Source organism: Hemitrygon akajei, chromosome 11 (genome assembly GCF_048418815.1).
Source record: "Hemitrygon akajei chromosome 11, sHemAka1.3, whole genome shotgun sequence".
Taxonomy (NCBI): domain Eukaryota; kingdom Metazoa; phylum Chordata; class Chondrichthyes; order Myliobatiformes; family Dasyatidae; genus Hemitrygon; species Hemitrygon akajei.
The window spans coordinates 164,277,853-164,293,942 of NC_133134.1; the positions used below are offsets into that span (position 1 = coordinate 164,277,853).

General features: G+C 41.4%; 1 protein-coding gene across 2 annotated transcripts in view; it reads left to right on the forward strand.

Annotated features, from left to right (window-relative positions):
• The window catches only part of c11h20orf96 (chromosome 11 C20orf96 homolog), a 39,006-nt gene that overhangs the window by 12,634 nt on the left and 10,282 nt on the right, over positions 1–16,090 (forward strand). For both annotated transcript variants that reach the window (XM_073062146.1, XM_073062147.1), the window contains exons 6-10: positions 261–360; positions 2,701–2,858; positions 3,956–4,057; positions 7,593–7,679; positions 8,829–8,947. In XM_073062146.1, the coding sequence (XP_072918247.1) occupies positions 261–360; positions 2,701–2,858; positions 3,956–4,057; positions 7,593–7,679; positions 8,829–8,947 (566 nt within the window). The remainder of the gene's footprint in view (positions 1–260; positions 361–2,700; positions 2,859–3,955; positions 4,058–7,592; positions 7,680–8,828; positions 8,948–16,090) is intronic.

Genomic DNA, 16,090 nt, shown 5'->3' on the forward strand with positions numbered 1-16,090 from the left:
AATAAAATAGTTGGCACCTGAGTTAAAGGTGCTGTCAATAGGTATGATCTTCAAAGTAGAAGAATCATTTAACTTGGGACGGTGCAGTAAACCAAAATCCACAGGTTATTTTTATGTCCAGAATCCTTCCAATATTTTGCAGAATAAGGAACTCGGACTACTGTACAATAGGAACCTAAATGGAGAAGAGTATGAGTGTGGCTGATGGCTTTGTTCACTTCTGATGTCACACTGCCAATCTCCTTTTTTTTGTACGTAAGAAAGGAATTTCCGGTGTAGGTGAATGGAAACGACAGGAGATCGAAGCAGCAAAAGATGATCTCAAAGTCACTGAAAAAACAGTGAAACAAAAATCTGAAGGTCAGTCACAAACTTGTGTGTATTCACTGTGGCTCAGAAATCTGCTCCATTAGCTTTAATGGCAGTTACAGCTATTCAGTTTGTTTGGCAATAACAACACAGGGATCCAGGGATGAATTACTAAATGATAACTTTGAATCCCAGCAACAGTAGCATATTATTATTTAAAGCTGCTGGTAATAAACATTTAACAATTTTTGCATTTGGAGATTCTTGGAAAGTTTATCTAGAGCAGGGTTTCTCAACTTTTTTTATGCATTCGAGCTTAACCATTAACCCAAGGGGGTCCATAGACCCCAGGTTGGGAACCCCTGATCTAAAGAGAACTATTTCGTTTTTCTTTAATGTTGCAATTAAGTTGCATAATGGGTAGACTCCCAAATTCTTTGAAGAACCTGACAATAATAGTTTACAGAACAGTATTTCTTGCATGCCAAAATAAATCTTAAGTTTGGTAACCATAGTAATCACAAAACTGGTATAAATACCTATCTGGTTCACTAATGTTGTTAAGCAGCCAAATCAGAATCAGGTTTAATATCACTGAACTTTGTAGTTCATGAAGTATGTCATGAACTTTGTTGTTTTGCAGAGGGAGTACAGTGCAATATATTTTTTAAAAACCATAAATCACGAAAGAAATATATTTTAAAAAATAAACTATGTTGTGCAAAAAGGGAGCAAAAATAGTAAGGGAGGGTACATGGGTTCATTGCCCAGTGTGAAAAATGAGGAGGATGTAATGAGAATGCAGAGTGATTTGGACAGGTTGGGTGAGTGCGCAGATGCATGGAAGATGCAGTTTAATGTGGATAAATGTGAGGTTATCCACTTTGGTGGCAAGAACAGGAAGGCAGATTACTACCTGAATGGTGTCAAGTTAGGAAAAGGGGAACGAGATCTAAGTGTCCTTGTTCATCAGACATTGAAAGTAAGCATGCAGGTACAGCAGGCAGTGAAGAAAGCTAATGGCATGTTGGCATTCATAACAAGGGGAGTTGAGTATAGGAGCAAAGAGGTCCTTCTGCAGTTGTAACAGGGCCCTGGTGAGACCACACCTGGAGTATTGTGTTCAGTTTTGGTCTCCAAATTTGAGGAAGGACATTCTTACTATTGAGGGAATGCAGCGTAGGTTCACGAGGTTGATTCCTGGGATGGCGGGACTGTCATGTGTTGAAAGATTGGAGCGACTGGGCTTGTATACACTGGAATTTAGAAGGATGAGAGGGGATCTGATTGAAACATATAAGATTATTAAGGGATTGGACATGCTAGAGGCAAGAAACATGTTCCCAATGTTGGGGGAGTCCAGAACCAGAGGCCACAGTTTAAGAATAAGGGGTAGGCCATTTAGAACAGAATTGAGGAAAAACTTTTTCACCCAGAGAGTTGTGGATCTATGGAATGCTCTGCCTCAGAAGGCAGTGGAGGCCAATTCTCTGGATGCTTTCAAGAAAGAGTTAGATAGAGCTCTTAAAGATAGTGGAGTCAAGGGATATGGGGAGAAGGCAGGAACAGGATACTGATTGTGGATGATCAGGCATGATCACATTGAATGGCGGTGCTGGCTCGAAGGGACGAATGGCCTACTCCTGCACCTATTGTCTATTGTCATTCAGAGATCTGATGGCAGAGGAGAAGAAACTGTTCCTGAACATGTGAGTATACGTCTTAAGGTTCAAAGTACACGTATGTCATCATATACTACCCCGAGATTCATTTTCTTGTGGGCATTCATAGTAACTACAAAGAAGCACAATAGAATCAATGAAAAACTGTGCACAACAAAGACAGACAAGCAACCAAGCAGCAAAAGGCAACAAACTGTGCAAATATAAAAAGAGAAGATAAATAAATAAGCAATAAGTATCAAGAATGTGGGCTATAGAGTCCTTGAAAGTGAGCTCATAGGTTGTAGGGGTTCCTGCACCATTGCTCTGTGTAGATGCGCTCAATGGTGGGGTTCTTTACTGGTGATGGACTGCACTGTATCCACTGCTTTTTATAGGCTTTTTCATTCAAGTAATAAGGAGAGATCTCGTCCTTTGTGATGGGGGTCCTTAAAAATTGATACGATACCAGCTTTTTGAGGCATTATCTTTTGAAAATGGCCTCAATGCTAGAGAAGCTAGGGTCCTAGTCTGCTGTTCATCCTTGCATCTATGACTCCACACACACCAATGTGGTTGACTCTAAACTGCTTCCATAGCTCCAAGCCAATGAGAATGCTAGTGACATCTATGTTCCATGAAGGAAATTAATTTTTAAAACAACATGGATAAGTTGACTTATTGCAAAACCTACACTGGCAAATCAATTGTGATCTCTTTATTTTCAAAGAGTTGTATTCTCAAGTTGAAGAAGTTAACATAAGGATTCGGAATGCACAAGCAGAACTTCATATGTTGAAGGAATTCAGAGACAAAGAGCTCCTGATATTTGCTTTGAAAATAACACAGCTGGAGAAAGAGATCAAGCAGCTCACACAAGAACATCAAGTAGGTCGTCATTCCTGCAACCTTTACCTTCTTTATCTAATAAAGTGGTCACTGAGTTTACATTCGTGGTCTTCTGCACACTACTGTTGTAACACATGGTTATTGAGTTACTGTTGTCTTCCTGTCAACTAGCACCAATCTGGCCATTCTCCTCAGACCTCTCCTATTAACAAGGCATTTTTGCCCAGAGAACTGCTGCTCACTGGATGTCTTTTGTTTTTCACATAATTCTTTGTAAATTGTAGAGATGATTGTGCATGAAAATCCCAGGAGATCAGCGGTTTCTGTGATACTCAAATTACCCTTTCTGATGCCAACAATCATTCCACTGTCAAAGTCAGAGATCACATCGCTCCACCATTCTGATGTTTGGTCTAAACAACAACCGAACCTGTTGACCATGTCTGCATGCTTTTATGCATTGAATTGCTGCCACATGATTGGCTGATTAGATACTTGCATTAACAAACAGGTATACAGATGTTCCTAATCAAGTGGTCACTGAATGTATATGCACTTTCTGAAGGAGAGATTTAAATGATGCTCAAAATTATGAGAAACCTCTATAGGGTAAACAATGGATAATTGAATCTGGCAGGAGAATTGATAACCAGAAAATCAAGATTTGAAGCAATTGATGAAAGATAAGAGCTATTGTAAGCAGTAAGCTATTGTGGACTGTTGTGCATGGAAATTTGTTTCAAGCTACATTTTCACAGGCTGCAATGCAAACCATTCCCCTCTCTGTCACCAAAGTCATCTCAACAAACACCAACTAAATCTGAGCCACAACCTCAATGGAGACCATAGCTCAGCGCCATCTTGACTGGAAGCATCCAAGACTTTTAGAACTTGAAACTTATCTGAAGAATCTGTTATCAATAATGCTGATGATGTACAACACCTGGTTTATTTACATTCGGTGTACTGTAGATGAAAGTCGGCTGCCCAAATCTGATCTGGCATGGCACCATGGGGGATTTATTTATTCTTTGAAGTGATCAAGGAAAATTAATGGTAGACAATAAATACTGGTCTTCACGTTGGCACCCCTATTGGTGTCTTAAAAGCATAATACTTCTTCGATTATCAAACAGGATGAACTGGTGGATGTGGAGGAAATTACAGTGGCACATAAGAGAAGAATGGAAAATACGCTCAAAGAGAAGGAGCAGGAGATATTTAATAAAATCGCTAAGGTTAGTAACTAATAGTAACACTAGATATCTTCCCACTACCCCCACCATATGCTGGCCGGTGGTGTAGTAGCATCTGCATTGTACTTCGGGGTTAGTGGCCCCGGGTTCAAATTCAACCGCTCCTTGCACACTTTCTATCTGTGCTGGGTTGAGCTTCAGGCTGGCAACTTGGTCTCGTAAAACAAAACAGACAAGTGCTAAAGAAATGGCAAGGTTGCTTTCTGATGCATCACAAGGCATGGAGAGGAACAACAACAAATAACCCTCCCAATAAAAAAAATGAAATACACTGTTCAGACCAAGAATCAGTGAATAAAGTAACAGAAAACAATTGTTTCCCCTTCCTCCTTCTCTCTTTAAGATTTAAGATTGTTTAATGTCATTTCCTGTACACAAGTTTAAGGAGATCAAAATAATTGTTACTCTGGATCCGATGTAGGACAAAGAAAACACGAAAGGTAACAAACACAATAATAATACAAAAAACATGCAATAAATATAAATATATGTTATATGCATAAATTGATAATATGTCCATAAAGTGAAATTAGGCTGCATATTTGGTGACTGATGAGAAATTAAAGTAGTTCTGAAGTTATTGGGTGGAGCTGTTGATCAATTTTACTGCTTGGGAAAGTAGCTTTTTTAAGTCAGTGGTCCTAGCATGTATGCAGTGTAGCCTCCCTGATGGGAATGGGACCAACAGTGGGATCCTTCATGATGTTACTGGCCCTTTTCCAGCACTTTTCTATATATATGTCCTTGTTGGTGGTCTCTCTTCTTCCATTCTTAGCTCCCTTCTTCCATTCTAGCTCCCTTCTTCCATTCTAGCTCCCTTCTTCCATTCTAGCTCCCTTCTTACTACTTCTATTCTCCTCAGCTGACCATCTCCTCCCTCTGGTGTCTCTCCACCTTCCCTTTCTCCCATGGTCCATCCTCTTCCCCTATCAGATTCCTTCTCTTCCAGCTCTTTATCTTTTCCACCTATCTCCTCCCAGCTTCCCAGCTCATATGTCATGAAATTTGTTTTTTGTGGCAGCTGTACAGTGCAACACATAAAATTTCTAGAATGCTGTGCAAAAGTCTTAGGCACCTTAGCTATATATGTGTGCCTAAGAACTTCACATAGTACTGTACTTGTAGTTATTTCAATTTAGTATGATATATTGTCTTTTCATGTTGTACCCTCCTCAACACTGAGGATACTGAAGTCAGATTGGGTAACTAGTTTCCAAAATGAGTAAATTCAGTTTTCAAATGTGATTCTAAATTTACAGTGCCACATGGGTTCTCTTTCTTCCTACTCCTTCACCCTTTCCCATCCTACGCTCTTGCATCTTTCCAAAGAAGTTCAATGCAAGTTCAAGGCATAACACTTTTACTGGATCTTGAATCTAACAGTTTCATGTAGTGATTTTGCAAATTTATTTTTACAAGTTGTGTTTCCTTATTTGTACCATTAATAACCTCGTGTATCTTATCAACTCTTTTGGTACCTCAGGGCAGAGGAACATCACTTTATATTTTGTCTGGATAGCCTCTAACCTGATGGCATGAATATCAATTTCTCCTTCCCATAAAAAAAATTACCCCCCCCCTTCTTCTATTCCCCATGCTGGCATCCCACCTCTTCCCACCTGCCTATCACCTCCCCCGGTGCCTCTCCTTTCCTTCTCTCCTGTCAGATTACTTCCCCTCATGCCCTTTACCTTTCTAACCTGCCTGGCTTCACCTAAAGCATTCAAGCTATCCTCCTTCCTCTCCCCCCAACCCACTTTATTCCTGACATCTTCCCCCTTCCTTTCTAGACCTGAAGAAGGGTCTTGGCACGAAACAACCACTATTTGTTCACTTCCATAGATGCTGACTGACCTGCTGAGTTCCTCTAGCATTTTGTGTGTGTGCTTTGGTTTTCTAACATCAGCAGAATCTTTTGTTATCTAATCCCTCTTGAATTCTGTCTGAACACAAACCTCCCCTTTTTTGGCCCTGCCCACTCTATTTTGCATGTACTTCATAACATTTTGCCAGTTCAAAGAAAAATTATTAATCCAAATCTTTAACATACTTTCTCCACAGATAGTGTCAGACCTACTGAGCACTTCTGGTATTTTCTCTTTTCCTGCTCAGATTTCCAGCATCCAACTTAATTGGTTTTTGTTCCTTTTTAAGATTTTTGTTTTCCACCAAATACCAAGAGCCACCTCCACAAGCTCTTACCTTCTAACAGACTTACTTAGTGAAATTGTCTTTGCTCTGGAGCAGATTGATGCTCAAATTGAGCTGCCAGTTTTCTATTGTCAAATTTGTATTTAAACGATACAGTTTGGGTTAACTGCCACCAGATGGCAGTGGTGTTTCAAATTCAATATGTAGAACAGTCCAGCACAGTACAGGTCCTTCTGCCCATGATGTTGTACCGACCTTTTAACCTGCTCCAACGCCATAAAAAGTTTATATTTTTCAGAGTCAGGTTTAATATCACCGGCATATGTCGTGAAATTTGTTAACTTTGTGGCAGCAGTACAATGCAATACATGATAATATAGGGAAAAAATCTGTGGATTGCAGTATGTGTATAGTGAGGTAGTGTTCTTGGCTTCAATGTCCATTCAGAAGTCAGATGGCAGAGGAAAAGAAGCTGTTCTTAAGTCGCTGAGTGTGTCCCTTCAAGCTTCTGAGCCTCCTTCCTGATGGTAACATTGAGAAGAGGGCATGTCCTGGGTGGTGGGGGTCCTTAATGATGGGTGTCACCTTCCTAAGGCAATCCCCTAGAAGATGTCTTTGATACTATGTAGGCTAGTGCCCATGATGGAGCTGACTAATTTTATAACTCTGCAACTTATTTCAATCCTGTGCAGTAGCCCACAGCATACTAGATGGTGATGCAGCCAGTCAGAATGCTCTCCATTGGTACATCTATAGAAATTTTGGAGTGTTTTAGGCAATATTCCAAATCTTCTCATACTCCTAATGAAATATAGCCACTGTCTTGCTTTCTTTATAGTTGCATCAATGTAGACACTGTTACCTTGGCAATGCTCATTTTTCATTCTCCATCACCCTGAGTAGCTGTGTAGAGGTTTTAATGACCAGCTAACTGTTTTATATACAGCTAACTTAATGAAGTAAAACACGACCTCTTTAAAGGAATATTATGTGGAATTTGACATTGTGTGTGGTCCTGTTCAGAATCAACTGCACCAATATGAAATTTGAGTCAATTATTGACTATGATGGATAAGAACAGCAGTTCTCTTTTTTTTTACTCATGGACATCAGGGAATCAGTTCAAGTTTTTTATTAATGACTATCTGACTGTTTGGGCCTCATCCTGCCTGCTTTCTCATTCTCATTTTATAAAGAGAGTCAGTACTTTGGGATTTGAGCGAACACTCTCAGCATTATTAACCAAGTCTCCCAGTGATGTGATATCACCATTGCAACAGTCTACCTTAACTTCAGCCATAGTGCAGTTTTGCAACGTTGGCAATTAGTGAATACTTTTTAAATATTTATTGCTTTATGACAACAGAAGCAAATCAATTTCCTGCCTTCGGGATTTCAAGAGGTAATACTTCACAATGCGTTGATGAAGAAGGAAATAGAAGTTCATATCGAGGTAGGTGCTAAGAGGCTGTAATACCTGAATAACCTCTGTACTGTGAAAATGCATATGAATGGGACTGGTTCTGACTTTAGTGCATTAGTATGATCTATCCCTGGTCCACTAGAAGGGACAAAGTGAGCCTGTCTCATATAGATGGTAACACCGTGCAGTGCAGATGTGCTTTGGGGACTGTTCTATTCAATGCCATCTGTGTGCTATAGAGATGCCCACTAAACAAAGCATGATGCGCAGATCAGGTTGGAGGATTCAAGATTTCACTGAGTTCAAAGTAAATTTATTCTCAAAGTACATATATGAATCAACAATTCAAGAGCAGCTTCTTCCCCTCTGCCATCCAATATCTGAATGGGCATTGAACCCATGAACACTACCTCACTACTTTTTTATTTCTGTTTTCACACTATGTATTTAATTTGACTATTTTTTAAAAAATAATAAAATGTGTGTATATATATTATACACACGCACAAAAGGAACAAAAAGCAAAATAATAATAATCATAAATAAGTAATAAGTATTGAGAAAGTGAGATGAAGAGTTCATATGAGTCCATATGTTGAATCCATATGTTGTTGGAGCAATTCATTGTTGAGATGAATGAAGCTGGGTTGGTGGCAAAGCCATGAGAGAGAGAATTGAAAGCAAAGGTAAGGATCATTAAATCAATTTTCTGTCCAGACATTGAAATGATGAGAGTTATTGTGAAGTGTTCAGTCTCTAAGTGTAATTGAGGGGCAAAGCATAAAAGGGAATTGCCTGAGTAAGGTCAAGGATGTAGAGTTATGATTCAAGTATAGGCTGAACATACAGTATTTAGAATCAGAATCAGATGTATTATCACTGATATTTGTTTTTTTGCAGCAGCAGTACAGTGCAATATATTAAAACTATAAGTTACAATAAGAAATATAAAAGTAAATAAGAATTGCAAGAAGAGAGGTAGTGTTCATGGACTGTTCTGAAATCTGATATGGGGGGTGGGGGGGAAATATCCCTAAAACATTGAGTGCAGCTTTTTTTTGCAGGACATGACTTCAGATTGCTGTTTTTAGGTGGACTGAGCTTGTATTGAATTGTCTTTATATTTAAGAGTATAAGACCATTTAAACCAGTTTTGTTGTAATGTTCTTTAATGTGCAGCTGAATAAAAATATGGAAAAGAATAATTTGGACCTACAGCGGAATCTATTACACCTACTGAAATCAAGAAAGGCTGGCAGAGAGCAAATCTTCACAGACATTTTCCAAAATCAGCCAAAGTAGGTATCTTCACTGGATGGGAGTTTGAATGTAAATTATACAGGAGTGTTATCCGTTTGTTTGTATGTGCTGTGCCATATGACATGGGTGATCATGGTCTTTCTATGATTATGATTGTTCTTGGCAAATTTTTCTACAGAAGTGGTTTCTTCTGGGCAGTGTCCTTACTAGATGGGTGACCCCAGCTGTTATCAATACTCTTCAGAAATTGTCTACCTGGTATCAGAGGTCGCATAACTAAAGGATTCAAAGGTTCATTTCATTGTCAAAGTATGCATGTACAAAGCAACTCTGATAGCCATGAAATACAGTAAGGGCATGGGTGTTGTTGAAAGAAAAGACGTCAACTCCACTTCCCTGGGCACGAAAAAGAAACAAAACTCGCAAGCCCCCAACCTTCCCTCACAGAAAAAAACAGCGCCAGTAGCATCAAATTCCCAACCCACTCATTCGCAGAAGAGAACAGCAACAATAACGTCAAAACCCCTTACCCCCCATACAAAAAAATGAACAGATCACCCACCTGCCAGTCGACCACAAGATAGAAAACACCAAACAACTGAAGGAGACCAATATAAAGTACAGTCCAGTAATCACATCAATCTCAGAATGTTGAAAACATCTTTCCCTCAGCATACAAGGAGAACAGCCACACAAACTCAGTCCTTCTGTGAAGAGCGACCACCATGATGGATAGTACTGCCTCTGACTCGGCTGCAGACTGGCTGATGGCCTCTGTTGCGAGTGATCCCTGACCCCCCTCCATTCACCTCAATGCTTCAATCTTCCTTGACTCTTAGAAATGGAGTCACTCATGACTCCGCACCCTGTGTCTGGTCTTTTCCACATCTCAGCTCATGTTCTCAGTCCTTTTCTCTGATCTTCTCCTCAAGGCAGCTCTCCGGATACAACAGAGTGCTAAGTCATTTGATCGAGTTCCGAACCGCATGTCACGGACTCTAACTGTTTCCGTGACGAAAAGAACAAGCAGGTGGTGTAGAAAAACCAAGACTTGTGATGTACACCAGCTTCTCATGTGACCAGCTGCTCCCATGGCTTCATATAACCTTGATTGTGGTGTTGGTAAGCAGGTGCTGCACCTTGCCTAAGGATATCCTGCAGGCTAGCGGAGGGCCTCCTTTGGTTGAGACGTATCCTTTGACAAGGTCCCGCATGGGAGGTTAGTTAGGAAGATTCAGTCGCTAGGTATACATGGAGAGGTAGTAAATTGGTTTAGACATTGGCTCAATGGAAGAAGCCAGAGAGTGGTAGTGGAGGATTGCCACTCTGAGTGGAGGCCTGTGACTAGTGGTGTGCCACAGGGATCAGTGCTGGGTCCATTGTTATTTGTTAACTATATCAATGATCTGGATGATAATGTGGCAAATTGGATCAGCAAATTTGCTGATGATACAAAGATTGGAGGAGTAGTGGACAGTGAGGAAGGTTTTCAAAGCTTGCAGAGGGATTTGGACCAGTTGGAGGAATGGGCAGAAAAATGGCAGATGGAGTTTAATGCGGACAAGTGTGAGGTATTGCATTTCGGAAGGTCAAACCAAGGTAGAACATACAAGGTAAATGGTAGGACACTGAGGAGTGCAGTAGAGCAGAGAGATCTGGGAGTACAGATACATAATTCCCTAAAAGTGGCATCACAAGTAGATAGGGTCGTAAAGAGAGCTTTTGGTACATTGGCCTTTATAAATCAAAGTATTGAGTATAAGAGTTGGAATGTAATGGTGAGGTTGTATAAGACATTGGTGAGACCGAATTTGGAGTGTATGTGCAGTTTTGGTCACCTAATTACAGGAAGGATATTAATAAGGTTGAAAGAGTGCAGAGAAGGTTTACAAGGACGTTGCCGGGACTTGAGAAACTGAGTTACAGAGAAAGGTTGAATAGGTTAGGACTTTATTCCCTGGAGCATAGGAGAATGAGGGATGATTTGATAGAGGTGTATAAAATTATGATGGGTATAGATAGAGTGAATGCAAGTAGGCTTTTTTCACTGAGGCTAGGGGAGAAAAAAGCCAGAGGACATGGGTTAAGAGTGAAGGGGGAGAAGTTTAAAGGGAACAGTGGGGGGGCTTCTTCACACAAAGAGTGGTGGGAGCGTGGAATGAACTGCCAGATGAAGTGGTGAATGTGGGCTCACTTTCGACATTTAAGAAAAACTTAGACAGGTATATGGATGAGAGGGGTTTGGAGGGATATGGTCCAGGTGCAGGTCAGTGGGACTAGGCAGAAAAATGGTTCGGGAAAGCCAAGAAGGGCCAAAAGGCCTGTTTCTGTGCCGTAATATTCTGTGGTTCTATGGTATCCCCACTCCATCACCCAGGAGTGTTATTAGGGTACTGAATTGAACCCTCCCCTACAGCATAAAGCTGGTGAAAGTACAGAACATAATTATAAAATAGGGGAAATATTCTCAAGCTGCCCTGATAATTCAACACTTGTGTCTGGTCAGATAGAAACCAGGGGAAAAACCCAACAGCTTGTCAGGCTTGTAGAGTTCAGCTAAGCCAGGGCTACTCCAGTCAGTTTCTGACCTAGGGCTGGGGAGTGCATTTGGACTTGGGGGGTGGATGGTTGGGTATACTGGTTTATTATTGTCACCTGTACCAACATACAGTGAAAAGCTTGTCCTGCACACCCTTTATACGAATCAAATTACACAGAGCATCGAGCTAGAATAAAGTGAAACAATAACAATGCAGAACAAAGTGCAAAAGCTACTGAAAGAGTGCATTGCACCTATATGATGATAACAAGGTAGATTGTGAGGCCAGAACTTCGTCTTATCATTAAAGAGGTCTGATAATGTCGTGGTTTTTCGTGCCCCACAAACGACCAGGAGACGCAGAAGATTCTTCAAGAAGGGTTAAACTTTAATTTGCAAATCAAAGCTGAGACAGTCATTGAGCTAGTCGCTGATTGCCCACCGATCCTTGCACATAGCATTTTTTATAGCAATCTCCTGGTTTAGTTGCATTAGCATATCCAATCGGTCTATAGTTGCGTATCACAAGTACATCCGCCACTATTGTTTCTACCTATTGACTTAATCATGTTCTAATCTACATCTCTTAGCTACCTCTCATTAACACACCATTGTCTTTTACATTCAATTGGGTACATGCATAGCAAATAGCAAACTCAGACTACATAATCCACATCTCTTAGCTACCTCTCATTAACACACCATTGTCTTCTACATTCAATTAGATACATGCATAGCAAATAGCAAACTCAGACTACATAGTTTTGGTTACACAGCAAACAATGCAACTTTTATACTCCAATATATCCCCCCTTTGAAACCAAAGCCCCAATAAACTCAAGCACTTATTCCCAAATCTCGGGTTAAACTATAATTTTCTGCATCAAGACCTCAAAGTATTCTCTCCCTGTTACCCTGGGCCGCTGAGCCAAAAACCTGTCCCTTTGTACCTGAGACAGGGAAAAAGACTCAGAAGCCCTTACAATCTACTCCCACACTGTCGTTTTGCTCTTGTTCATCCTGCAGGTGTTGTAGGCTGTAACGATACATTTTCAGTGTTTCTTTCTCCACTAAGCTTGCTTCAGTAATTGCCACAAGCATCGGAAATTGTTTGGTTGCAGCACGCACTACAAGTGGATTTGAGACAAGGAAGAAAACAGCACAGCACAAGCGCACAGCTCAACAATACAATGACAGTTATTGCCATTTTAGTCAGCCATGCTCCCCATCCTCTGAGTCTACTTTCTAACCAGTCAAATAACTGATGTCCGAACCCTACATTCTGTGCGCATACCTCGCATTGTGACAAGACAAAGTCCACTGAAGCCTGTAAATAAGGTGACCAAAAACCATCCTTCTTTATTTTCTTTATCACTTCCCCCCTTGCACAATGGTCAATCCCATGCGCTTCTGAAATCAGAATCGTCAGTAGAGGGGTGGGCGCTACCAACAAACCGTCTTCCATGCTTCACAAGCCTTCCGGGTTCTGCTTGGCCCCACTTCGTCTCCACATTGTTCTGCCAAAGTTGCCTTACCTTGTATTTCAACTAGGTCCTCTACCACAGGTTCTGGAGCTAGGCTTACCTGGGGGGCAATGACAGCTGATGTACATCCAGACGCTTTTCTGGCTGCCTCATCCGCAGCTTGATTTCCCTTTGTTATTACATCATTTCCCTTTTTATGTGCCTGGCATTTTACTATAGCCAATGCTTTAGGTTTCATTATGGCTTTTATTAAGCCTAGAATTTGCTGACAATGTTGTATGGGATCTCCACTGCCTTTTTTAAAACCTCTCTGTTTCTACACTGCCCCGAACAAATGGCATACTCCATGAGCATATACCGAATCAGTATAGATGTCTACTTTCTCCCCTTCCATCATTTCACACGCAGCTGTCAGGGCTTTGATTTCCACTAGTTGGGCGGAACATGGTTGGGGACAGGACTCCATCCTAATAATCTTATAGCTCGACTGATCCTGCTGCACTACTGAGAACCCTGCATGATTTCCATCATAATCCCTATAACAAGAGCCATCTACGAACAGAACCTTTTTATCTGCATCCTCTAGTGGTTCTCACCATAAATCTGCTCTCAATTTGGCAAATGCTATCGTCTTCCCTACACAATCATGGGGTTCTCCTTCATAGCCCAAAGGGACAAAATCGGCTATATTACTGGTAGTGCATCTCTGTATAGTTATATCTGGAAATGTCAATAGCATCTGATACGCTGCTATCCTGGCTGGCGTCAGCACAAATTTCCCTCTTTCCAGCAATTCTGCTACTTTGTGGTGTGTGTACAGAGTCACAGGATAGCCCAGGGTTACAGATTATGCCTTTTCATATGCATAGTTCAGCGCCACCAATCCCTGATAACAGGGTGGATACCCCTGAGCCACCTCATCTAGTCTCGTACTGTAGTATGCTATCGGCTGCTTTGCTTTTCCTGTGCCTGTCTCTTGTGTTAGAACCGTTGTGACATAACCCTCCTGTCGGTTGGATACATACAAATGAAAAACCTTCTCGTAGTCAGGCAAAGCTAATGCTGGTGCTGACTGCAATTCCTGCTTAATAGTATTGAAAGCTATCTCTGCCTCTCCATTCCACTGTAAGCCGTTCTTCAAATTTGTATGTCCTGCTTCTTTCATTATCTTTCTCAAAGGTGCCACAATCTCAGCATATTCTCCTATCCAATCTGAGCTGTACCCTGCCATTCCCAAAAACATCATCATCTGCCCTACAGTCTGGGGTTTTGGGGCCTTAGTTAATGCCTCAATCTGATCTGGTGCTATCGCCTTCACTCCCTTGGATATTACCCTGCCTAAGTATTCCACTTGCTGCGTGCAAAATTGCAGTTTCCTCCGTGCGCCAGCTTCTCTAACAGAGTTATAGTGTCCTGCTCACACTGTTCCTCGCTGTGCGAGTAAATCAACAGGTCATCCACATACTGTAACAATGTACTTTCCAATGGTATGCCCTCTAGGTCTGCCTTCAACACCTGATTAAAAACATGTGGTGAATGTTTAAACCCTTGCGGCATTCTGGTATAGGTATACTGAGCACCTCTGTAAGTAAATGCAAACAGATACTGACACTGGTCGGCCAGAGGAATGCCGAAGAAAGCCGAACACAAATCAATCACCGAAAAGTAACTTGCTTCTGGTGGAACATTAGTCAAAAGCGTGTGTGGGTTGGGGACTACCGCTGGCCAGTCCTCTACCACATCATTTACCGCTCGCAAATCATGCACCAATCTCCACTTAGATTTATCTGCTTTTAAGACTGGCAGCAACGGGGTATTGCATGGACTGTTTGTTCTTTTAAGTACTCCTATTTCAAGCAACCCCTGCACTGTCGATGCTATTCCCTCTTCTGCTTCTGGTCTTAGAGGGTATTGTGGTCTCCTGGGTGGAATTGCTCCTTTTTTCAGCCTTATTTCCATCGGACTAGCTGTTTTTATTTTCCCTACGTCCGTGTCATGCTGTGACCACAGAATAGATGGCAACTCATCTAACCTTCTATCTTTCTGCTGGCCTCTTTCCTTTCCCAGCAATGGCATGTGTGGTTGGGGAGTTATTTCGACCTCTCTCACTGTCCCTACCATATCTACACTTACCATTATTTTAATGCAATTGTTGTCTTCTGATATCCACACCTCTGGCGTGATTTTCCTCCACACTGTTGTTCCTCCAGCCTAAAGTGTGACCTCATCATCACGACAGTGGAGGAGGCCATGGATAGACATATCGGAATGGGAATGGGAAGTGGAATTTAAATGAGCGGCCACTGGGAGATCCCACTTGCTCTGGTGAACAGCGTTGTAGATGCTCGGTGAAGTGATCTCCCAATCTACGTTGGGTTTCACTGACATACAGGAGGCCACACTGAGAGCACTGAACACAGTAAATGACCCCAGCAGACTCACAGGTGAAGTGTTGCCTCACCTGGAAGGACTGTTTATGACCCTGAAAAGTAGTGAGGGAGGAGGTGTAGGGGACCATTCAGACCTGCACCTTTCTCCCTCACATTTCCCTTCCTTGAAGTCATTACCCTAAGAAGTGTTATCCATACTTTAATCTCTTATTTTATTTTTTATATATATTTTTTAATAATTGTTGAATATTATTGTTGGTTCTTGCTGCATGTCATGCCCTGACCAACACACCACAGCAAATTCCTGATATATGTATAAGGTGAATAAAGTTGATGTCTGATTCTGTAATACATGTACGTGCAACAAAATGGTACGTCCAATTTTCCATCATCACTTCTATACAACAGGGACGATGCATTACCAAAGAAGAGTCATACTGTACAGCACATAAACAGGCTCTTTGGCCCATCAAGTCTATGTTTTCCTGTTATTCTGCCTAGTCCCATTGACCTGTACCTGCATTATAGTCCTCCATATCCCTCCTATCCAATGTACTTATCAAAACTTCTCTTAAATGTTGCAGTTGAACCCACATCCATCACTTGTGCTGACTCACTACCACACTCTCACTACCCTCTGAGTGAAGAAGCCCCCTCAGGTTCCTCTTAAATATTTCACCCTTCACCCTTACCCTATGACCTCTAGTTCTAGGCTCACCCAGTCTGAGGGGAAAAAGCCTGCTATCTATTCCCCTCACAATTTTGTAT